Source organism: Suncus etruscus, chromosome 1 (genome assembly GCF_024139225.1).
Source record: "Suncus etruscus isolate mSunEtr1 chromosome 1, mSunEtr1.pri.cur, whole genome shotgun sequence".
NCBI classification, from domain to species: Eukaryota; Metazoa; Chordata; class Mammalia; order Eulipotyphla; family Soricidae; genus Suncus; species Suncus etruscus.
In genome coordinates, this window is record NC_064848.1 from 53898176 (window position 1) to 53924629 (window position 26454).

Below are 26454 nucleotides of genomic sequence, written 5' to 3' on the forward strand. Positions count from 1 at the left end.
TTTTAAATTAGATGTTAATATTCCATCTATTTGAAAACTTTTTCTGGTTTTCTATTATAGCATTCTAAGTATCTACTTTAAAAATGAAAAACAAGGGGCAAGTAAATAGCTCTTATGTTTACGAGCAAATGCTTAGGTTGTGTAAGACCCTGAGCTTCACCCTCATTATTGCATGGCCCTCACTAAATACTGAGAGATGCCATGGTGGATGTTGATATAGCAAGTCAAATTCTACTAGGAGTGGACCCAAGGACCATTGCTGGGTTGCGGGGTGGGGAAAAAGAAACAAACTCTAAATATATTAACAAGTATTTTTTACTTCTTAAATATATGATTTAAAATATAAAAATCACTTCAAAAACAGACCTTGTTTCAAATTTAGGAACAAAGTGCATGTCAGGAAATGGTAGCAAAGCAAAATAGCTAATATAGTCACTGCACACTTTGGTTTCCAAGCCATATGATAGTCTCACCAGCTCTAAACAGAAATTTTCTTTTCTTAGCATCATAACATTTTTACTGATATTTAGCTAATGAAGAAAAATAATTTCAAACTAATTCACAGTAAATTAAGCTTAAGATCTATATGGGCTCAGGAATACAGCTCAAAATGTTTGTTGCACATTATAATCTTTTGTTGTTTAATTTTTATCTTAGGGCTCTACCCAGAAGTGCTCAGGAGTTATTCCTGGATTAATACTAAGAAATCTTTGTGGGCTCATGTGGGAAGCTGGGGATCAAACCCGTTAGTTGAGTGCAAGACAAAAGCCTTATCCATTGTATTATTGCTTTGTTCCTGTGATCAAGTTGTGTATCCATGAGGCCCAGATGGAGGTTCCATCTCCAGCACCCATTTCTCTGAGCACCACTGGGAATGACCCCTGAGTTAGGAGTAGCCCCAAGAACTGATTAATGTGCCCCCCAAAAAAAGATTGACAACTCACAATCTTTTAAGACTTTGAAGAACTATAACTTACAATTTTCTGAATTCCAAAAATGTACATTAAAAGGCTTGAGGAATTCAAAATATAATGATAAATGAAATACTTATCTTTTACTAAGACTTAATAAATTAACATTATAAATATTAAAATTCCTATAGCTGTCATATCTTGATGCAAATACATTCTATTACTGGGAAGGATTTATTTGACTTAACATGGAAACAGTAAGTTACAGAAGACTAGTTTTGCCATATGTTAAAATATACACTAAAGAGGTCTGAGTGATAGCACAGTAGATTGGGTGCTTGCACATGCCAATCTAGGCTCAATCCCTGCTTCTTATGTGGCCTGTGTCTTGCCAGGGGAGATTCCTGAGCACAGCCATATTGTAGTCTAAAAACAAAACAAAAAAAAATTGGCATTAAAATGCAACAAAAGTCTACGGATTAAATAAGAAAAAAGAACATATTAAGTTTTCTATAAAAATAAATTTGATAATTTGTCTATAAAATAATGTATAAACATACATTAAAAAGAAAAACCAAGGTTGATCTTATGTCCTCCATAGTTTTCTTTTCTTTTTTTTTTTTTTTTGGTTTTTAGGGCACACCCATTTGATGCTCAGGGATTACTCCTGGTTAAGCACTCAGAAATTGCCCCTGGCTTGGGGGGACCATATGGGACACTGGGGGATCGAACCACTGTCCTTCCTTGGCTAGCACTTACCTCTAGCGCCACGTCACCGGCCCCTCTCCATAGTTTTCTAACTAAAGAGTATTCATATTTATAGCTTAGTCTTTGAATCTCATCTTATCGCTATGACAGTTTCCTAACTAACTTGTGCGCAGCAAAAACCTTTTGTAGGCTTCAGAATGCATAAGAAATCTGTCATTTTTAATGTTAATGGCAAGAGAGGACAATAATAGACTATGTATATTTTAGTGTAAGTTTAGATGTATTTAAACATTTGAATTGGATAGTAAATAAGATAAACAAATATGCCTTTTCCTTTCTTACTTATAGGATCAGTGTTTTAGATGGAGGTTTGAGTCCCTTGAAGATCATGGGACATATATGGTGGAAAGGACTGAGTTGGGATTAGCTGTATGTAAGCAAGTGTGTTACCTTCTTTATTATCTTCCCAATCCCTATAAAAAAACAAACAAAACTAAAAACAGTTTCCATATGATCTGGCAATATCAGTTCTTAGAATCTATCAAAAGAACACAAAAACAGTAATTTGAAAACACATACCTATATTCATTGCAATATTAAATATAATATCAATATTGTATTTATTTAATTCATTAACATTTAATCAATTAAATCAATATTTAATACAATAATAAATACAACACAATAGCTAGAAGATAGAACAATCAACTACAAAAGAATGATATTTAACAAAACTGTGATATATATACACACACACACACACACACACAATGAAATATCATACAGTTGTAAGAAATGCTGGACATTTGCAGTTGGCTGCAAGCTAGAAAAAATAAATAAACACACTACGTGAAATAAATTGGAAGGACAAATATCACGTTACCTCACTTAACTAAACAAGGGAATAGACAGAATAAAATTATGGCAAATCCTTGACCTTGGATTACAAAAGTGAAATTGCCTAGGACAGAGATGTGGGGTTGGAAATAAAGAATTAGCCAAGGAGTAACATAAGGATGTTGGTGGAGGATACTGGGCTTTGGTAGAGATGAGGAACAATGATTGCACATCAAGGCCATAAATGTTAAAATGTGGTAAACATGTTACCTTAACTAGCACAGAAAAAATTCTCATGCCTGAAGCTAATGTGATTCAAAGAACTAGTGAACATGCTTGGCACATGGGAGCCATCCCTGGTACCATATGGCCCCCAGCAGAGTCAAGAGCAACCACTAGACCTCTTAGCATATTAGGAGTAACTTTTTTTTTCTTTAATTATTTTTCTTTCTTTCTTTTTTGGTGCCATGACTCGGATTCTTTAATCATTTTTTAAAAGTTAATTTTACTTATTTCTTTTTTTTCTTTACTAATGTTTTATTTAAACACCTTGGTTACAAACATGATTGTGGTTGGGTTTCAGTTTCAGTTTCACCAGTGCAACATTCCTATCACCAATGTCCCAAATATCCCTTCTCCCCACCCTGCCCCCGCCTGTACTCTAGACAGGCTTTCTGTTTCCCTCATACATTCTCACTGTTAGGATAGTTCACAATGTAGTTGTTTCTCTAACTAAACTCATTCTTCTTTGTGGTGAGGTTCATGAAGCGGGCTATAACTTTCAGCCCTCCTCTCTTTTGTATCTGAAAATTATTGCAAGAATGTCTTTCATTTTTCTTAAAACAGATAGATGAGTGAGACCATTCTACATCTTCTCTCTCTCCCTCCCTCCCTCCCTCCCTCCCTCCCTCCCTCCCTCCCTCCCTCCCTCCCTCCCTCCCTTATTTCTCTCAGCATAATAGAATAGCAGTAGCTTTTAAGTACCACTAGGAATGGGCTAAAACAGATTAACCCAGTCCAAAAAAGGATTTTGCTGCCTGGTAAGTCCTACCAAGTTGCAAACAAGCTCACCAAGACAACAGGGTGGAGCAACTGCTTTACAAACACAAGAAAATAATGCTACATTTAAGATGGACTTTTCACTATAAATTAAAAAAAATACTGAAAAGTATTGGATATTAAAAATATTTAGCTATAATTTTTATCAATGTAAGAAAATACTGGAAAAGGCCAGAAGGACAAGTCCATAATAGGAAGCTTGCCACAAATAGTGGAACCGAGAAGTTAGGGTAGAGAAAGGACCACTATGACAATGATAGGTGGAACTGATCACTCTGGACATTGGATGTTGGAGATAAAGTGATATCCACAGTACAATAGTATCCATAGTACAATAGTGATATCCACAGTACAAATCACAGTGCCAAAAAGATTAAAAAAAAAAAAAAAAAGGAGAGCAGAGAGGTACAAATTGTCTGCCAAAAGGCAGATAGGAAGGAGGGGGGAGAGTAGAAGGGGAAGAAAACTAGTGACACTGGTGGCAGGCAAGTTTCATTGGTGAAGGGTTGTGTACATTGTATGACTGAAACTCAATTATGAATAATTTTGTAACAATGGTGCTGGAGTAAAAAAAGAAAAAATATATTAAGAACATAGAAGAGAAATGGGCTGTGGCTCAGTGGTGGGGTATTTGTAGGGTACTTGTGTTGCATTGTGAAGCCCTGTATGGAAGGAAGGAAGGAAGGAAGGAAGGAAGGAAGGAAGGAAGGAAGGAAGGAAGGAAGGAAGGAAGGAAGGAAGGAAGGAAGGAAGGAAGGAAGGGAGGGAGGGAGGGAGGGAGGGAGGGAGGGAGGGAAGGAGGGAGGGGGGAGGGAGGGAGGGAGGGAAGGAGGGAAGGAAGGGGAGGGAGGGAGGGGAGGGGAGGGAGGGGAGGGGAGGGAGGGAAGGAAGACTGACAAGGAAAAATAAAGAAATCACTATTAGACATCCAATATCTTTTTTTTTTTTTTTTTTTGTGGTTTTTGGGTCACACCCGGCAGTGCTCAGGGGTTATTCCTGGCTCCAGGCTCAGAAATTGCTCCTGGCAGGCACGGGAGGACCATATATGGGACGCCGGGATTCGAACCGATGACCTCCTGCATGAGAGGCAAACGCCTTACCTCCATGCTATCTCTCCGGCCCCAGACATCCAATATCTTACTAAAAGAACTCCAGAAGGGGCCGGGGAGATAGTACAGCGGTAGGGTGTTTGCCTTGCACGCAGCCAACCCAGGACCTATGGCAGTTAGATTCCCAGCAAACCATATGGTCCCCTTAGCCTGCCAGGAGGGCGATTTCTGAGCTCTTCTCCAGGAGTAACCTCTGAACGCTGCCGGGTGTGACCCCCAAAACAAACAAAAGAATTCCAGAAAGGATTACAGAAGGTGGAAAAGAGAAAAAAAGATTTACAGAATATACAGACAGTACAGGGTTTATGGCACCTGCCTTACATGTGACTGACCTATCTTTGAACCTTGGCCCACTATGATAGCCTTGAGCAATGTATGTTCTCAAAGCATCATAAGGAGTAACCTGTAATCACAGAGCTAGGAGTTAGCCCCCACTCCCAGCACTACTTTGTCTGCACCTCTCAAAACAAAAACAAAAACAAAAAAACAAAAAAACCCTTATCCAGGAATACTTGAAAATCTCCACAAATGACATGAATTTCTTCAGAGTCCACCAATGATTAACTCAAATGATTTTAAAGAAGTCATCTTCTGACAAAAAAAAATTCAGGATACTGGGAATAAAGATAAGATCCTAACAGTTTCCATAAAGACATAAACAGGACACATATTAGTGTCAAGAATCAAAATGACAAATAACTTTCAACAGCTTCCGTGAAAATTGGAAATGCAATGCTGTAAAATTCAGAGGAACAATGATTTTCTGCCTTTTTCAGACATTAATATTCAGATAGTTTCAGTCGAGTTTATGGATAGAATTGAGTCATGCTGAGTCACACCAATTAATCAAAAGAATTTGTTCATGCATTCTTTCAGAGGAAGCTATTGGGAGTGGCACATCACCAAAATGAGAAAATAAATGAAAAAAGGAAGACAAAGGATTTGGAAAATGGGATATCCAGTATGAAAAAGTGAAAAGCAGCCCATATGAAAAGACTAGTATAGAGGAGAACTGAAGAACTTTCTTAAAGAAAAAAATTATTATATAAAGAAAAAAAGAAAAAGAGTATATGATATGTCTAAATCCACTGAGTAGATATAAACAATTTTGGATGAAATAGGTTAACCACATAAAGCAGGGGTCTCAAACTCAATTTACCTGGGGGCTGCAGCAGACAAAGTTGGGGTGAGGCAGAGCCGCATAAGGAATTTCGCTTACCGAATATTCGCAATAAAAAAATCGCGTTAGTAAGAAAAAAAATCGCAAAAAATCACATTAAACATTTGCATGCCTTGAACAGAACTGCTTGGGGTATGCGAATGTTTAATGCGATTTTTTTCTTACTAATGCGATTTTTATTGCGATTATTCGGTAAGCGAATAATCGTGAATATTGCGATATTTGAAGGCTGGCTGCAGGCCACAAGATGTTGTACAGAGGGCCGCAAACGGCCTGCAGGCCACGAGTTTGAGACCCCTGACATAAAGTTTAAATCACACTAATAGCAAAACCTTTAAACAAAATGGAATCAAAAAGGTAAATACATTTCACCTAACACTTATTGTAGAGTTTATCTGCCAACTTTCCTTTGTAATTAAAAAAAGAAAAAGGAAACAAAATGAACAAAAAGTGTGTTGTTGCTCATATACAGCTACACTTCGGGATAAAGACTAATTGTAGAGACCTGAGAGACAGTACAGTGAGTAGAGTAAGGTGCTTGTTTTAAACGTGGCCACTCCAGATTTGATTCCAGGCATTCCCTATAGCTTCCCTGAGCCTACCAGGAGTGATTCCTAATTGCTAAATGCAGAGCCAGGAGTAATGAATCTGAGTAGAGCCAGGTGAGCTTTCCCATATGCTCCTCCCTTAAAAAGAAAAAATTAAAAATAAATCTGAATAGAGTTTGTTTTGAAAGGTGAATAATGGGGAAGACTTAAATACTTGAACTCAATGGAGTTCCATAAATTTGCAAGTTTTATGGTATTTTATATATACTGTAATTACAAAAGAAATTTATATAGCAGTCAGCAATTTTTTTCATTTTAGACACTTGCTCAGGGTTACATAGTTGGTTAGAGAAACAGACCCTCAGCCCTTAACTATCTAATTACCTCAAAAAAATCATTTTAAAATAATGATTCAATGAACAAAAGATAGCTTAATGGGTTGAGTGCATGTCTGGGTTTGATGCCTGATACCACGTGGTTCTCCAAGAACTGCCATAAGTGATTTCTAAGCACTAACTAATGCTTGGGTGTGGTCCAAAACCAAACAAAAAATAATCAAAGAAATAGAAACATTCCATTTCTATTAATACTGTTCATTAGTAGGATTTTGTTTTGACAGTGCCTAAGAACATAGGGAAATAGCTCAGAGGACTTGAGAACTCATTTTATGCAGGAGGCCTGAATTGATCCTCAGAACACATGGTCCATTGAGCACCAGCAGGAAAGACTCTGGGTCTGGAGCCAGCAATAGCATCTGAGTACTACTGAGGTATGCCAGGACAAACCAGGGTTGGACATTTGCAGACAAATGTCTTTTTTTTTTCTACTTTATCTATTGATTGGTTGTTGGGCCACACCCAGTGGTGCTCAGGGGTCACTTCTGGCTCTGCACTCAGAAATTGCCTCTGGTAGGCTGGAGTGCCATATGGGATGCCAGGAATCAAATTGGATCCCTCCCGGTTGGCTACATGCAAGGCAAATGCCCCACCACTGTGCTAAACTCTCTGGCACCCAAGACTAGTGTCATACTCCCAAAACTATCTCTTCAATCCTTCTTTTACTTTTCAAATTAGATATATCTAATAAAGGAAAAGCACAACTAATGGCTCTTTTATGATGAAATACAATTGAGAATTTTTGTTGGCTGCCATTATTGGCCCCAATTGGGAATTCACTCATGCTCTACCTTGAGAATGGCATTGAAAAAAAAATCAGTTTGTTGCAACTTGTACTATTACTCAAACATTTTGATTATGGGTTTTTTTTTTTTTGGGGGGGGGGTCACTATCTACCTTGAGAATGGCATTGAAAAATATCAGTTTGTTGCAACTTGTACTATTAAACATTTTGATTATGGGTTTTTTTTTTTTGGGGGGGGGGAGTCACAACAAGTTGCACTTAGAGGTTACTCCTGGTTCTGTGCTCAGAACTTAATCCTGACAGGCTCAGTGAACCATATGGGATACCTGGGGGTAAACCATGGTGCTCCGGCCACCATTTTGCACTACTAAGTTCTAATAACAAAATTTATAAAGGAAGTATATGCTACTAGTTATAAGAAACTGATGGTGATCAATTAAAGAATTTGAGGATTTTCATTCATTTTGATAAAATACATTTTTTTTTAGGGTAGACCTGAGTGTGTAGACCATGGTATTAAAATAAATGGGACAAAGACTAAATATGCAAGATGCAGTATTAACAATTTGGTCTATCAAGAAGATTTAGGCCATTACTAGTCAAATAGTAGAATTTTTTAAATTTTTTATTACCTTATTTAAACACTGTGGTTTAGCTGTTCACAATACATTTGCCTCTGTAATTCCAGGTTCCAAGACTAATCCCACTACCAGTAAAAACTCACTGCACCATTATCCCTGGATTTCCAATCACCCCCAACCCTGCTCACCTGGCAGGCACAAAATAAGTGACTTTGTTTTGAAATTTCTTAATGCTTTACTGAAAACTAGATTGCCGAATCACTAAACATTGCACAGAAAATGTCCTTGCTTTGGCAAAAGTATAAAAAGAACCTATGCTCATATAATTTATCAATCTATTCAATGCTAAAATTTATACAATACCATACTCCTGAGTTTGAGATTCTGAACAAGACTAAACACCTTTGAGGCAGTCAATAAATATCTGTGAGCTGATGATTTAAAAGACAGCATCAGATCAATAAATGGCATTTCCTCATTACTTAGGCAATTCTAAAATAAATTTATTCCTATTCTCCAAATCTATTTTCAAAAAGTTTTCATGTCTCTCAATGTTAAAAAAAATAAAAATAAAAAAGGAAAAAGTTTATGTTCACAGTAAGACTGTAAGCAGCCTTTCATTTATCCATCTTACCTGACATATATCCACTCTAGTCAAATGTCCTCTAAACCAATCTGAACATTGCTTCATAAAGCTAGGGACTTTAATCAGCTACAAAGCACTTAAATCTTTTCCTACCCCTTTTTTCTACTATGCTTTAATCAAACAAATGATGTCTACTGTAGTTTATAAGTAGGAAAGTGCAATAAGATTTATCTTGTTATATTTTTAATTTCATTGGAATAAGAATTATTTTACTATAATCAGTATTTTTATCTTGAATTAGTAACAATAAGAACTTACAACTTAAAAAAGAGAATCACAGAACTTACAACTTAAATTGTGTTGACCAGTCTAAGAGAATTTCACTTTATATAAGCTTCATTACAAAGATTTGGGAGCAGGGGAGGTAGTGTGTGAAAGTGAGGTGCATGGGGAAGAAAAAAATTATAGGATTATTTAAAGTAAAAAAATAATTAATTTGTAAGTCTAATGTTTCATAAATACCCTATTACCGTGAGAATATCCCAAAAATTTACATATAATTAAGCTAGTTAATACAATTCCTGCAAGTTTCCTGTATGAGGAGAATCCTCATACATTAGTAGAGCATGCCTTAAAAATAAAGTGTACCATATTTTAAGCAATTATAAAAACAACACTTCAGTTTATGTTTAAAAAAATTTATTTTTCTACCTAAGTTTATTTTGCTATCAAACAATTACAATTAAGTAATGGAGCAAAAAGCATTTGTGATTGTGGCAGGATGTTAATTTATTTACAAAAATGATACAAAACTAGATTAATTATAACACCAATTTATCAAAGCTTCCTGAAATTAATTTTGCTTTTGGAAATATATCAAAAGTCTTCAGATCCAGTATGACAGTCTTTATTATTTTTAATTCATGGAATTATAGCACATCAAATCTTCAAGCAAAAACACCAGATAAAAGTCTATACGATAAAAATATTCTCATTTTCCTGATAGCTTGGAATGTAAATGAAAATGTGCTCCCTTTCTATTGTTCAGAAAAACCTGAACAATATCCAATAATATCAAATACTTGATAATACTTGGTTTGTCTGCTGGAATTAAAGCTGGGTAATTCTACTTGTTAAAAATGGTCTTAAATTAAATCCCTTTATTAAAAAAAAGATTTTATCAAGGATTGTAGCTCTATAAGTCTAACAACAGAAACTCATATCCATATTTTAAAGAACATAAATCCAAAACTATAGACCACAAACTTCAGGACAGCATAACCAATCTTTTTATATAATATATCTAAAAGCAATACTTTAATACCCCCCTCAAACTATAGACAGCATTAAGAGCAATAGCTTGGTCAATTTTTCTTAACTTTTCAGGTTTGGTGCTGAGAAACATTTAAAATTTAAAAAAAAAATGACTCTTTACTAATGATTTTTCATGTATCAATCTATAGGTATATAAATACTAATCTAACAAAGAAGACAGGCTATCCAATGATATTTGCCATGAATTTATAAAACGATAATACATATATAACATGAAAGTAACAACAACAAAAAAAGGCATATTCAGGCCTAAGATGAGTTTTTCTAATAGGTGTTGTAAGAAAAATATCATATAAGGCCCAAAATAAATTTCAGATATAAAATTACATTGCATGGCTTTGCTTAACATACCTAAAATTCAGATTCATGTTAAATAACTAGGTGTTTTTTTTAATATCCCCAGCTTTCATGAGGGCTTTAATAGCTCTTGCCCTCATCTCAAGTTCTAGCAGCTCCAGTTGCTGTGCAGAAGGCTGAACATCTTCAGGTGGAGGAACAGTCAGAGTGGCTGCTTTGGGTTCTTTTGTATTAGATTCTGCCAGTCCGAGAATCTCATTCACACTTTTTTCAATGTCCTTCTCCAGGTCATCTATTGGGCCAGCTTCACTCTGAACTGTATTCTCTAGGACCTCAGGAGCAGCTGCTTCTTCATTGCATGGGCCTTCTATGTCGCTGTCATAAGCATCTGCATTTATACTGAGGACATCACTATCTTCCCCCTTGCCTGTAATGAACAAGAAAAGGAGATCAGCCCCTGAGCTATTTCTCTGACACCAAAAAAAGTTTCAGATACAAATAAAAGCAAACACACCTGTAAGAATTATTAGTCATAGCACACGCTAACCCAGATTTGATCCCCAGTACCCCATATAGACCCCCAAGTCTACCAGCAATGACTCCTGAGTGTAGAGCCAGAAGTAAGCCCAGAACACTGCAGTATAACTCAAAAGGAAACAAAAAATTATTAACTATAAACAGTGTGAATGATAAAATGTTTAAAGTAAGTTTTAGGGGGCTGGAGAGAAAGCACAGCGGTAGGGCTTTTGCTTTGCATGCGCAGACCCAGGACAGATGGTGGTTTGAATCCCAGCATCCCATATGGTACCCCGAGCCAGCCTGGAGCGATTTCTGAGTGCAAAGCCAGGAGTAACCCCCAGTGCCACCTGGTGTGACCCAAAAACAAAAACAAGCAAATAATAAAAAAAATAAAATAAAAACTTTTATTGACCAGAGAGACAGATAGTACAGTGAAAAGAGAAATTTACTTAAGTAAAATTTACTGTCGTTTTATTGTAGTGTTTGCACACATACTTAGAGGTGGATCCATTTCTTTTTCAAGACCTTCAAACATTTTTTAGTTGTGGTGTTTACTGAGTATTGCACCACTTTGTAGTGTTCACGCACCTGGCTTTAGGGCAGCTAGAAAAGCTTATGGTACTGGAAAATGGCAGAGAAGCCATGTTCCAACAATGGATGCCAAAATCATGATCAGTACATGAGCCGTACTTTGGACTGAACTCCTTAGTTTTAGTCTTGTAATGTAGGGGTCCTAAGACAGAGAAGCCACTGTGGGCTCCTCAACATGTTTTCTGATCAGGTAAAGGCAAGTTAAAAAGAACATATCTTTACTTTTGTTTGTTTGTTTGTTTTTTGGGTCACACCCGGCAGCGCTCAGGGGTTACACCTGGCTCTATGCTCAGAAATCGCTCCTGGCAGGATAGGGAGACCATATAGGATGCTGGGATTCAAACCACCGTCCTTCTGCATGTTATCTCTCCGGCCCCATATCTTTACTTTTTATTCAGCAAAACAACCCAACATTTTATCCATATGAAAATTAACTAGCAAGTTAAAAACAGAATTTGGAGACTTGCATGTGGCTGACCCAAGTTTGATCCCCCATCATCCCTTTTGGTCCCCTGAGCCCCCTCAGGAATAAATCTTTGTTTGTTTCTTGGTTGTTTTTTTTTTGTTTTTTTTTTGCCACACCTGGTGATGTTCAAGGATTACTCATGGCTATGCGTTCAGAAGCCACTCCTGGCTAGGGGGACCATATGGGTCGCCAGGGATCAAACCAGGTCTGTCCTGGATCAGTCACGTGCCTTACCACTGTGTTATCGCTCCGGCCCCATCACGAATAATTCTTAAGTGCAAAACCAGGAGTTAAAAACCAAACAAAACCAAAAAGTCAATAGAGTGATAGGTATCAGAGTGACAGTATAGCGAATTTGTGTTGCACACACTAACCTGGGCTTAAAAGGGTCCCCAGAGCATTGCTAGATGTGGATCAAAATATTTAAGAGAAAAGCAAAGTACAGAAACCTCCTCAAACACATACAAATAACCAAAAAATATATTAACAAGTGTTCAGCATCCTTCACCATCTGAGAAATGCAAATGAAAACGAAATGATCATCTCACACCAGCAAGACTAGCAAACATCACAATGAACAAAAACAACCTATATTGAGTGGTGTAGATGTGGAGAAAAAGGAATTTTTTAATTCAGAGGAAGGAATTTTGACTAGTCAACACTTTTAGAAACAATAAGAACATTTCTAAAAAAGTAGGATTGATGGAACTAGTGACAGTACAGTGGGTAGAGTGCTTACCTGCATGAGTTAACCTGGTTCGTTCCCTAGCCCTTCTTTAAATGGTCCCCAAAGAACTGCAAGGAGTAATTCCTGAGTGCAGAGCCAGGAGTAAGCCCAGAACACTGGTAAGTGTGCCCTCCTGCCCTCAAATAAAACAAACACTAGAAACAGAGTTTCCATATGACCCAACAATACCAAAGGGTCCCAAAGATATACTACCTGAAGGGTCCAAAACTGAATATTCATAAAAGGCATATGCACTACAATGTTCATTGCAGCACTATTCACAATAGTTGAAATCTGGAAATAAACCTAGTGTTCCAGAACAGATAATTAGACAAAGAAACTATGGTACATTATGCACAATGGAACACTAATGAGATCTAAAAAAGGACAAAAATCATGCAATTTGTTGCTATGTGAAGGGATCTGGAGAAAATCATGCTGAGTGAAGGCAGACAGAAAGAGAGACTCAGACACAGATGCTCTTATTATAAGTGGGAGATAAAGAAACATAGTAGAGAAATAACATATGCCTAAAGGCAACAGAAACTGAGAACTGGTCTTCAGTAAGAAACTTGTCACAGTTGGGGGAGGGGGAATAGTATGGGAGGGACATTTAAAAATGGAAGAAAATAGACACAGTCCTATACAATCTTAAATATCAAGTAGTTTGACCAAATCTGAAACCACTGGTTTCAGTGTCAACAAAATTTATGACAAGTGATAGAATTCCACTAATAAATTGAGATATACTATGAATTAGACACATGATAAAATATACGTCTGGTTTTCCAAAGATGATTTAAACATGACTTATAATAAAACTGATATGAATTCCCAATAAAATTCTAGGTTTATTCAAAGGCTACTGAAATGACACCAAAAAAAAAAATACATATTATTTCAGACAGATCAGGCATATTTTGATCAGGAATCTAAATGTGAAAGATCATACAGTTATCACAGGAAGCAGCATGCAGAAGAATGAACAGCAAAAGCAAAATCCTTGAAATATGACTACTTAGGTGCTAGAGGAAAGCAAGGAAGAAATAGAGTGAGCAAGGGGCATCTGGGGTGTGTGACAGGTATACTGTAAAGCTGTATTAGCCATTGGCCAAAGTAAAAGAGGATTACATTTATTTCACTTCAAAGCTATTGAAATATTTTTATAACCACAGTGACAAGACCATTTTTATGGGTTAAATAATCATTCAGACTTGCTGTGTGGCAAAAAGACTAAAAGAGGATCATAGATAGAAACTAGAGGTTCACTCTGAGGACTTCAAGGGAAACTTCTGCTGCCTGTGTTTCTGAATCCCTGAATATTTCCTCAGAGGCCTAGGGAGCGCACCCCCAAAAAACTGCATTTTGAAGCTGCCCAGTAAGTACATTCTGGCTGCGGGAGTCGCTGTTCAATAAGCTGAGGTCTCTGGCCTGTGGAGGCTCCGCCATGCTGTGCCTTTGTTCACTCTGAGGACTGTCAACTAGAGGCAGCAGAAGAGCGCGGCCGCTTCGCTTCGTTTTGCGGTCGCGCACTCTTTCTAAGCAATGAACCCCACCACAACACACAGGAAAAACAACACTACAAACGAGACAATGGAGAAACCTCGCAGGCAAAAACCATCCACAGAGAATGAAGAAGAAAGCTGGGATGACCTAATAAATTCCAACCAACTGATTAACCTCTCGGATAAGGAGTTTAGAATAGAAATATGGAGGATGTTCGTAGAACTCAAAAAAGGCATAGATCGATCTGAACAGAACACAAAGACAGAAATCAGAAAACTCCAAACTGAAATAACAGATCTGAAAAACACGGTTGCTCAACTGAAAACCTCAATGGACAGCCTCGCCAATAGGGTATCAGCAGCTGAGGAGAGAATCAGAGTACTGGAAGATGTGATGCAGAAAAACTCAACACAACAGAAGGAATTGGAAAAGAACCTTAAGACAAACAAACAGGCAATGGAAAAAGTACTCAAGGAATGCGAACAGATGAAAATAGAAGTCTTTGATAAACTCAACAGAAACAACATAAGAATCATTGGAGTCCCAGAAATCCAGGAAGGAGATCTCAAGGAAGAATCAACTGTCAAAGACATCATCAAAGAGATACTCCCAGAGTTAAAGACTACATGCAATCAAATCCTGCATGCCTGAAGAGTACCAGCTAAGAGACAAAAAGAAAAACACCCAAGACACATCCTTGTTATAATAACAAATCCCATAGATAGAGATAGAATACTGAAAGCAGCAAGATCAAAAAGGAAAATTACATTCAAAGGAAGATCACTAAGACTTACAACAGACATGTCACAAGAAACCCTCAAGGCCAGAAGACAGTGGTGGGATATTGTGACAAGACTGAAAGAAATGAATGCCTCACCGAGAATACTGCACCCAGCCCGACTCACGTTCAGATTTGAAGGAAGAATACATAGCTTCATGGATAAACAACAGCTCAGAAACTTCACAGATGATAAACCAGCCTTAAAGGAAAAACTGACAGGTCTACTCTAAGACAAGAGTGACCAAAAAACACAGCAAATTTATCTACAAAAATGACATTAAATCCTATGACAATCATCTCCCTCAATGTCAATGGACTAAATTCACCAATTAAAAGACACAGTGGCAAAATGGGTCAAAAAGATGAATCCAACCTTCTGCTGCCTACAAGAAACACATCTGAATAGTCAGAACATCTGAATAGTCAGAATAACTCAAAATCAAAGGCTGGAGGAAAATCATCCAAGCAAACAACAGCCTCAAAAAAGCTGGGGTGGCCATATTTATATCTGATGACACCAACTTTATACTCAGAAAAGTGGTAAGGGACAAAGATGGACACTATGTACTAATCAAGGGATATGTGCAACAGGAAGAAATCAGACTATTAAACATATGTACCCAATGAGAGACCAGCAAATTATCTAATACAATTACTGACAAATCTGAAAGAAATCAATAATAACACAATAATTGTTGGAGACCCCAACACAGCCCTATCAACACTTGATAGGTCAACCAAATTGAAAACCAACAAAAACATACTAGCCCTGAAAAGAGTTATGGAAGAAAGAGGACTAGTAGATATATACAGGACACTCCATCCCAAAAAACCTGGACACACATTCTTTTCCAATGTACATGGGTCATTCTCCAGAATAGACTACATGCTGACACATAAAACATACCTCCATAAAATCAAGAGGATAGAAATCTTGCAGGCTACCTTTGCTGACCACAAGGCTCTGAAATTAGATGTGAACTACAAAGCCACACAGAAGAAAAACTTTAACAATTGAAAATTAAACACCCTGCTACTGAACAACCAGTGGGTCTGAGATGAAATAAAAAAGGAAATCAAAACTTTCCTGGAAACAAATGATAATGAAGACAAAAACTGCCAGAATCTATGGAAAATAGCAAACGCAGTCCTGAGAGGAAAATTTATAGCTCTACAAGCACACATCAGGAAGGAAGAAAGGGCATACCTGAATAACTTAATGACGCATACAAAAAATTAGAAAATGACCAAAAAAAGGAACCAAAAATAGGGAGACAGAAGGAAATAACAAAGCTGAAAGCGAACTCAATGAAGTGGAAAACCAAAAAATCAGAAAGATCAACGAAAGAAGTTGGTTCTTTGAAAAAGTAAACAAGATTGATAGACCATTGGCAAAACTCACAAAGAGAGAGAGAGAGAGAGAGAGAGAGAGAGAGAGAGAGAGAGAGAGATCTGATAACCCGTATTAGAAATGAAAAGGGGGAGATCATGACAGATATTGCAGAGATTGAAAGGGTAATCAGAGACTACTTTGAGAAACTTTATGCTACTAAACATGAGAACCTAGAAGAACTGGAAAAATTCTTGGACACTTATAACCTTCCACATTTAAGTAAGGAGGATGTAGCATATCGAAACACCCCCATCACTACTGAGGATGTTGAAACTGTAATCAAACATCTGCCCAAAAAGAAAAGCCAAGGCCCAGATGGATTTCCTAATGAATTTTTTCAAATCTTTCAAGAGGAGCTACGACCAATCCTAGCCAAGCTCTTCCATGAAATTGAAAAAACGGGAACACTCCCAAACAGCTTTTATGAAGCCAACATCACCTTGATGCCAAAAAAGAAAATTACAGACCAATATCCCTGATGAATGCTGATGCAAAGATCTTCAACAAAATCCTGGCAAATAGGATCCAATGCATCATCAAGAAGATCATACACTACGACCAAGTAGGTTTCATCCCAGGAATGCAAGGATGGTTTAACACTCATAAATCTATCAACATCATACACAACATCAACAACAAGAAAAATAAAAATCACATGATCATATCAATAGACGCAGAGAAAGCATTTGATAAGGTCAAACACCCATTCTTGATCAAAACTCTCAGCAAGATGGGAATGGAAGGAACCTTTCTCAATCTAGTTGAAGCCATCTACCACAAGCCAATGGCAAATATTATCCTCAATAGAGAAAAACTAAAAGCCTTTCCTCTAAATTCTGGCACAAGACAAGGCCGTCTGCTCTCACCACTCCTATTCAACATAGTATTGGAAGTTCTTGCTATAGCAATCAGGCAAGAAAAAGATATCAAGGGAATCCAGATAGGAAAGGAAGAAGTCAAGCTCTCATTGTTTGCAGACAACATGATATTCTACTTAGAAAACCCTAAAGACTCTACCGAAAAGCTTCTAGAAACAATAGATTCATATAGCAAGGTGGCAGGCTACAAAATCAACCTACAGATTATCAATGGCCTTTCCTTACACCAATAATGATAGGGAAGAGATGGAAGTCAGGAAGGCAATCCCATTCACAATAGTGCCACACAAACTCAAATATCTTGGAGTCAACTTGACCAAAGACGTGAAGGACCTATACAAAGAAAACTATAAAGCCCTGCTCCAAGAAATAAGAGAGGACACACGGAAATGGAAACACATACCCTGCTCATGGATTGGCAGGATTAACATTATTAAAATGACAATACTCCCCAAAGCATTATACAGATTTAATGTGATCCCCTTAAAAATACCCATAACAGTCTTCAAAGAAGTGGATCAAACACTTATAAAGTTCATCTGGAACAATAAACACCCTCGAATAGCTAAAGCACTCCTAGGGAAAGGAAAATGGGAGGCATTACTTTCCCCAACTTTAAACTGTACTACAAAGCAATAGTTATAAAAACAGCATGGTATTGGAATAAAGACAGACCCTCAGATCAGTGGAATAGGCTTGAGTTTTCAGACACTGTCCCCCAGACATACAATTACCTAATTTTTGACAAAGGAGCAAGAAATCATAAGTGGAGCAGGAAAATCTCTTCAACAAGTGGTGCTGGCAGAGCTGGTTAGCCACTTGCAAAAAAGCGAACATAGACCCCCCAGTTAACATCATGTATGAAGGTAAAATCCAAATGGATTAAAGACCTTGATATCAGACCTGATACCATAAGGTATATAGAACAACACGTTGGTAAAACACTCCATGACATTGAGACTAAAGGCATTTTCGAGGAGGAAACTGCACTTTCCAAACAAGTGGAAGCAGAGATCAACAGATGGGAATACAATAAGCTGAGAAGCTTCTGCACCTCAAAGGAAATAGTGCCCAGGATACAAGAGTCACCCACCGAATGAGAGAAACTATTCACCCAACACCCTTCAGATAAGGGGCTAATATCCAAAATATATAGGGCACTGACAAAACTTTACAAGAAAAAAAACATCTAATCCCATCAAAAAATGGGAAGAAGAAATGAACAGACACTTTGATAAAAAAGAAATACAAATGGCCAAAAGGCACATGAAAAAATGCTCCTCATCACTAATCATCAGAGAGATGCAAATCAAAACAACATGATACCATCTCACACCACAGAGATTGGCGCACATCACAAAGAATGAGAACAATCAGTGCTGGCTGGGATGTGGAGAGAAAGGAACTCTTATTCACTGCTGGTGGGAATGCCGTCTAGTCCAACCTCTATGAAAAGCGATATGGAGATTCCTCCAAAATCTGGAAATTGAGCTCCCATTTGACCTAGCTATTCTACTCCGAGGGATATACCCTAAGAATACAATACAAAAACCCCTTCCTCACACCTATATTTATTGCAGCACTATTCACAATAGCCAGGCTCTGGAAACAACCAAGATGCCCTTCAACAGACGAATGGCTAAAGAAAATATGGTACATATACACAATGGAATATTATGCAGCTGTCAGGAGAGATGAAGTCATGAAATTTTCCTATACATGGATGTACATGGAATCTATCATGCTGAGTGAAATAAGTCAGAGGGAGAGAGATAGACACAGAATAGTCTCACTCATCTATGGGTTTTAAGAAAAATAAAAGTCATTTTTGTAACAATCCTCAGAGACAATGAGAGGAGAGCTGGAACACCAGCTCACTTCATGAAGCTCACCACAAAGAGTGGTGAGTGCAGCTATAGAAATAACTACACAGAGAACTACCATAATCATGTGAATGAATGAATGAGGGAACTGGAAAGCTTGTCTGGAGTACATGTGGGGATGGGGTGGGATGGAGAGAGATTTGGGACATTGGTGGTGGGAATGTTGCACTGGTGAAGGGGGTGTTCTTTACATGACTGAAACCTAATCACAATCATTTATGTAATCAAGATGTTTAAATAAAGAAAAAATAGGAAAAAAAAAGAAAGAAAAACTTGGGGTAAAAAATGTGTTCACTGAAATATTTATGACAGAAACAAAGAACACAATGCATTTATCTACATGTAAATCAAGGGCATTGGTTAAATATATGCTAGAACTCCAAATAATAGAATACAATTTGGCTTAAAAAAAAAAACTAGAGGCATTAAGACGCTCTAAGAATAAATAAGCAAAAGAATATGGCTAAGAGAATGATGATGGATTCGTATTCTAAAAAGTTTAAAAGAAAAAAAGGACTAAAATATGATTTCAAAGTCTTGGTCTTGACACCAGAAGAACACAAATGTTACAGAGATGGGAGAAGAAAGCTTTGAAGCACTGATGTTTTGTTTTGCCTGTGTCTCTGCTCTTTTCAGCAGAAAGGAGAGACATCTAAAAGTTATACTAGGAAATTTTAAGAGGCTTATTTAACATCTAATGTTAAGTAAGTTAACTATGTAAGTTATGAGTAATAGAAAGAGATCTGAGTAGTAAAAATAAATTAATAATTGCCAGACTTTTTCAAACTATGAAAGGTTCTCACCGAAAAATATAGAAAAGAAAAAAAAATACAAAGAGTAAGTTCTAAGAAAGTCAAGCTGTACAAGTCAGATGGAGGGGAGTATAATACAAAAAGGGCAAAGAAGATAGTCTCAGAGAGGAGCGAATAATTAGTGGTGCCAAACATGGCTGGTTTTGTATGATGAAGGCTCAGCAATGACAAGTAAAATTGAGGCTTGTAACAGTATATTGAGGGAGTAAGGGGAGAACACTGATGAGGGGAGAGAAAACAGCTACAAAAGACTAGTGATTCTAATACAAAAGAGGGACTAGTTTCAGGAACACCGATCTATTCCATTTATTTATTTATTTATTATTTATTTTTAATTTCACTTTTTTATTTTTTAAAGTTTTGTTTTTTTGGGCCACACCCAACAGCGCTCAGGGGTTAATCCTGGCTCTGTGCTCAGAAATTGCTCCTAGGAGGGTCAGGGGTCTATATGGTATACAGGGGATTGGACCTAGGTCGGTCCCCGAATGGCCAAGTGCAAGGCAAATGTCTTACTACTGTGCTATCACTCCAACCATGAGTTAATTGATTTTAAAAAGGAGAAGAAAGCATTAAGTTTAGATACACTTTAAAATAAAAAATAAACTTTTATCTTGTTTCCTTTATTAGACAAATTATTTTCTAAGCCAAGTCATATTTTTATAATTATTCTATATCTAAAAAGTACAGTTTATTTGCAGGGCTAAAGTGAAGTACATTAGATAAGGTGCTTGTCTCTCATGTGGCAAACCTAGGTTTGATTCCCAGCATCCCATATGGTCCCTAAAGCACCACTAGATGTACTTCCTGAGTTCACTGTGAAGAATAATCCCTGAGCATCATAGGTATGAAGCTCAAACACCAAAATAAATAAATAAATCACTTAATTTATAATATACACTTAGAAGAGGTATGTTTCAGAACTTCAGGACACTATTTCAAAGATACATTCCATACTGGTAAGTTCAGTCTTTCTGAAAAACAATATGGATATTCTTCAAAAACTGGAAATTGAGGGGCCAGAGAGATAGCATGGAGGTAGAACATTTGCCTTGCATGCAGAGGATGGTGGTTCAAATCCTGGCATCTCATATGGTCTCCCAAGCCTGCCAGGAGCTATTTTTAAGCATAGAACCAGTAGTAACCCCTGAACACTGCCAGGTGTGACCCAAAAACCAAGAACAAACAAACAAAAAAACTCAAAAAAAAAAAAAAAAAAAAAAACCCCTGGAAATTGAGCTTCCATATAAGCCAGCAATACAACTCCTAGGGATATACCCTAGAACACAAAAACACCATGCATAAAAGCCCTCTGCATTCCTATGTTCATCGCAGCACTATTTACAATAGTCAGAATCTGGAAACAACCCAAGTGCCTGAGAATAGATGAGTGGCTAAATAAACTGGTACATCTACATAGGGAATACTATGCAGCTATTAGGAAAAATGAAGTCATGAAATTTGCTTATATGTAGATAAACATGAAGATTATTATACTGAGTGAAATGAGTCAGAAGGAGAAGGGTAAACACAGAATGATATTACTCATTTGTGGGATATAATTAAAATAAAGGACAGTATGATGATAATATCCAGACAATAGAGATGAAGGTTAGGACCACCATTCCCCTGGTTGAAAGCTTGCCACAAAGAGAGGTGAGTACAGTTAGAGGAGATTTACTATGACAATGATGGTTGGAACTGATCATTCTGAACAAGAACTGGGTGCTAAAAGGGAATAAAGTGGCATACATGGCACCCCTTTGTTAACAATATTGCAAACCAGAGTGTGTGTGTGTGTGTGTGGAGAGAGAGAGAGAGAGAAAGAGAGAGAGAGAGAGAGAGAGAGAGTTATCGACAGACAGACAGATGAATGATTAAACGGATGAGGGGTAGATGGGGTGAGAGATGGAAATGGGGGACATTGGTGGCAGGGAAGGTGCACTGGTGAAGGGTGGTATACATTCTATGACTGAAATGAACTAAAAACGATGTTGTAACTACAGGTTTTAAATAAAACAATTACTTTTTTTTAAAAAAAAGACACTTTTTTTTTTTTGCCACACCTGGCAATGATAAAGGGTTATTCCTGGCTCTGCATTCATAAATTACTCCTGGCAGGCTTGGGGGACCATATGGAATGCTAGGAATTGAACCTGGATTAATTCACTCCAGCTCCTATTCATTTATCGATAATCCAAAGGACACAAAGGTCAAATGAGTAAAAGTCACGTAAAGTATGATAAGATTTGATTCACCGTTTTACCAACTACAGATAGAATAATAGTAAGGCAATAAAACAGAAAAAATTAACGACAACAAAAATGATGGTAGAAATGATAATAAAAGCTGTTATTGAGCACTTAGTATATACTACACCCTTCACATTATCACTTAACTTGTCTGAACTCATTAAATACCTATGCCAAAACAATAGAATAGGCATTTATATTTATTTTATAATGAAGACGTTGAGGAACAGGGAGAGGGTTTAAATAATTGTCCTATTCACACAACTAAGTTTGTCAGAATTAAAATTCATACCCAGAGCTGGAACTACAAACAGTAGGACATTTGCCTTGCATGTAGTCTACCCAGATCCAATCACCTGCATCCCATAAGGTCCCCTAGGGCTTGCCAGGAATGAATCCTGAGATCAAAGTCAGGAGTAAGTCCTAAGTAACTCAGGTGTGACCCCAAAACAATACAGAAAACAAAATTCAAACCCCAGTGATTACAAAAATATATACACTTAGACATATACTGCCTCCCAGAATGACAACAGAAACATCACAGATGAGAATGCTAATTTAAGATGAATATAACTCCTTGAAGGGTCCTTAAACCAAAAAAAAAAAAAAAAAAAATGGAGACACAAACCTAAAACATCATGCATTAAATGTTAAGATAAATAGAATGAATAAATATTAAGATAATAAAAAGCAGGGTCATAAGCTATGAAGAATTACAAGTAAAACATAACTGATAAATACAGGTATCCAAAATATATAAAGAAGGCTGAAGCAATAGTACAGAGGGTAAATCACTGACTTGCACATGGCTAACTGGATTTTGACTCGACATCTTATATGATCTTCAGAGCACTACTAGGAGTAATTCTCAAGTACAGAGCTAGGAATTAACCCATAAGCATTGCTGTGTGTGACCCAAAAAAGGCAAAAAACATATGTAAGAACTCTTAACTCTAAAACTTAACAGAAAACAAAACCCTATTTAAAAACTTGGAGAAAGACTTAGAGAAAAGTCACTAGGGAAATACATAAACTGAAAAGAGGCATATGAAAATGTTGAACATAATTATCATGAGGTTATTAAAAAGTAAAATAATGAGGCACTGCTAAATATCTAGAGTATGACTAAACTCCCAAAACACTGGCAGCACTAACTGCTAGCAAGGATGTGGAACAATAGGAATGTTCATTCACTACAGCTAGTGATGTAAAAAAAGAAGCACTTTGAAAGATACTTTGGCAGTTTAATACAAAACTAAACTTGTTTTTATCCAAAGTTGAAAACTTATGTCCACACAGTAGTCCTGGATACAAATGATTACTGCAGCTTTATTCCTGGTTGCCAAAAAGTAGAAGCAACCAAGATGTTACTTAAGATGTAAAGGGATAAGCAGAAGATTATTCAGCAACAAACAGACGAACAAGCTACAGTAAAACATATAAGAGCTTTGAAAGGGTATATGAGAGGCTGGAGAGATAAAACAGTGGGTAGGGCATTTGCCAGGGTTTGATCCTCAGCTTCCCAATGGTCCCTAGAGCACCATCTATTAATTCTTGAATGCAGCACTATGTGTTAGTCCTGAGCAATACCAGGTGTAGTCCAAAAACAAACAAATAAGGGTAAGTGAATTAAAGTCAATCTGAAATGACTATGTACTATATAATTCCAAGTTCATTATATTCCAAAAGATAAAACTGAACTTAGTGACTGCCAGTAGTCTGAGGGAGACAGAGTAAAATATTGGTGAAACTATTCAAATATTATCATAGCTATCAAGACACATATAATTTACATTATGTAAACCATACTTTATAATATAATATGTGTGAATAACACAAATTCTATATGTAATAGAACAATGATATAATACTGATTTTAAATTATAAGACACAAGAAAATAATACAGAAAACAAAGAGGTAAGTAATTATAAAAAAACTGTAATTTCTTTTTCTGAAAACGTTAATTCTAAAAAATTAAATATCTGTTTTGTTTTGTTTTGTTTTGTTTTTTGGGGGGGGCACATCCAGCAGAGGTTACTCTTGGCTATGCTCTGTACTCAGAAATTACTCCTGGCAGTAGTTGGAGGTCCATATGGAATGTCAGAAATCGAACCTGGGTTGGCTGTGTGCAAGGCAAATGCTCTACCTTCTGCACTGTCTCCCTGGACCCTATATATCCTTTAAAAAAAAAAAAAGCGCTCTTTCCTTCCTGGGAGTTGGGAGTCTAGCAGCATGGGGTTTGGCAGGCCTCCGCCATGCCAGAGGCCTTCTTAACCAAGCGGGGGGGGGGGGGCGCGGTGCGGGACTTGGGTAACCCCAGCACCCATCTACTGCCTTGCTCCAGATCTCCAGGGCTCCCCCGAGCCACAAGCCTGGGCAATCCAGCGAGTTGGGTCCCTTGGCGGAGCTTGAAGGTACCCTTGGCTTTCCCCCCCCATTCGGCTCCTTAGGGGGTGTCTGGGTGGGGCTCTCAACTTCTGGCCTCCCAGCTTCTTGATGCAGTCACTGGTAATCTCTTTCCAGTCTATATTTTCAAAATCACGCGGGGGCTAGTGCCCTCGCACGCACCAGATACATTAATAGTACTCACTATCATTAAATTATGTTTTTTTGTATGCAGAATGTCCATTTTGTACTCTGCCCTTTCGCAGACCCCTACAAAAGATCATTTTTCTCTTTAACTCTTGTAACCCCTATCATCATTACTCCTCATTTACAGTCACAGACCAAAGTGGTGCCCTGGAGTTAACACCCACCAACTATTTCAAAAGGCATAGAAAGGACACGTATGTCTTTTCAACATTTTGTGTGTTTTTTTGACGGCTATAACTTTTGTTGAATATTCTCTTTTTTTCTTTTTTGTTTGTTTTGGTTTTGGTTTTTGGGCCACACCCGGCGGTGCTCAGGGGTTACTCCTGGCTGTCTGCTCAGAAATAGCTCCTGGCAGGCACGGGGGACCATATGGGACACTGGGATTCGAACCAACCACCTTTGGTCCTGGATCGGCTGCTTGCAAGGCAAACACCGCTGTGCTATCTCTCTGGGCCCTGAATATTCTCTTATACAGTGACGCTCCCCCTCCTTTTTTTATCTTCTCTTTGTGAACTGTTCAATATGGAATTTGGTGTGAAAGAATCCCTCAGTTTAATGCTTATGTTTTAACCAAATCATGGGTATTGTTGGACGTGTTCTTACACCCCCATATACTCTGATAACGCCATGTGGCTTTATTTCTTGTCTGCATAGGCACACTAAAACGGGAAAATATTACACATACAAATAAGTTCTTATCTAATAGAGATGGGAACACACAAATCTTGTAGTGCAATGGGATCTTACACACTGAACATTGACATAAAGACCTGGCGCAGGCCTCAGAAGAATGGGCATTCTCCATTCACCCCTGATCTAGAGAAGACATCTACGAAACATCCAAGGTTGTCTATAATATCACCTGGAGGCAATCCTCTACCAGAGAAGACCCTAACACTGCTCTGACATCGACCTACTCAAAAGAGACTTCCCTTAACACTGAGAAGACTTAACAACAACAATGAACTACTTACTGGACAGGGCTTTCTGTTTGCTCCTTAATTGTGAAGTGAAACTAGAGGATATTCCACACCAGCCTGACTTCAATGTAGGATGTGCAGATTCCAGGATCTTTAATACAGAAACCTGATGCCAACAATAGGACTGCGTGAAAAATAAAACTGTATTGGCACTACAGATAATGACTTGGATTGAATAAACTAGTTTGCCTGGAGCTTAGAGTTGGTCTTATGGCAGGAAACTTCAGGGGTAGGGGTCTCCAAGGCTTTTCCTTTCCATGTCCCCCATATTTTGGTGGGCCTATGCAAACAATATTTGCCACTCTAACACCATTTTTACTGTGCCCTTTTGACTTAACCCTTAAAAATAAACCTCTTAAACTTTTGATGTTAACTTAAACTAATATGTATGCGCAAGAAAATATAAAAAAAATACTATGCCTTCAATGTTTAAGGAGTCACATAAATCTCATGGCTTTAGGATGCTTTGTGTACTGCTAAGAAATGTTATAATGTACTACAATCTGGGGATTTGTGGACAAAGTAATTGTACATGGGTTCTGCCTTATTTTTCTTAATGTTCTTTGACAGTAAGTTCAATATTTAGGCGTCAGCAAGGGGATTTCTTCTGAGAACTCTGTTTATGGGTGATTGTCCTTTCACTGCAACTTTACCTTGTCCTAATTGCATCATTTTTCTCATAATTAAAAATAAAAAATAAAAAAAGCTGTTTAGGGGGCTGGAGGGATAGCACAGCAGTAGGGAGTTTGCCTTGCATACAGCTGATCTAGGATGCAAGGTGTTTC

At 37.5% G+C, this 26454-nt stretch overlaps 1 protein-coding gene across 1 annotated transcript in view; it reads right to left on the minus strand.

Moving 5' to 3' along the window:
* Positions 1-9347: 9347 nt before the first annotated feature.
* CAAP1 (caspase activity and apoptosis inhibitor 1) overlaps positions 9348-26454 on the minus strand; it is a 57065-nt gene continuing 39958 nt past the window's right edge. The window contains exon 6 of the mRNA XM_049771078.1: positions 9348-10718. Coding sequence (XP_049627035.1) covers positions 10372-10718 — 347 coding nt within the window. The 3' untranslated portion in view covers positions 9348-10371. The remainder of the gene's footprint in view (positions 10719-26454) is intronic.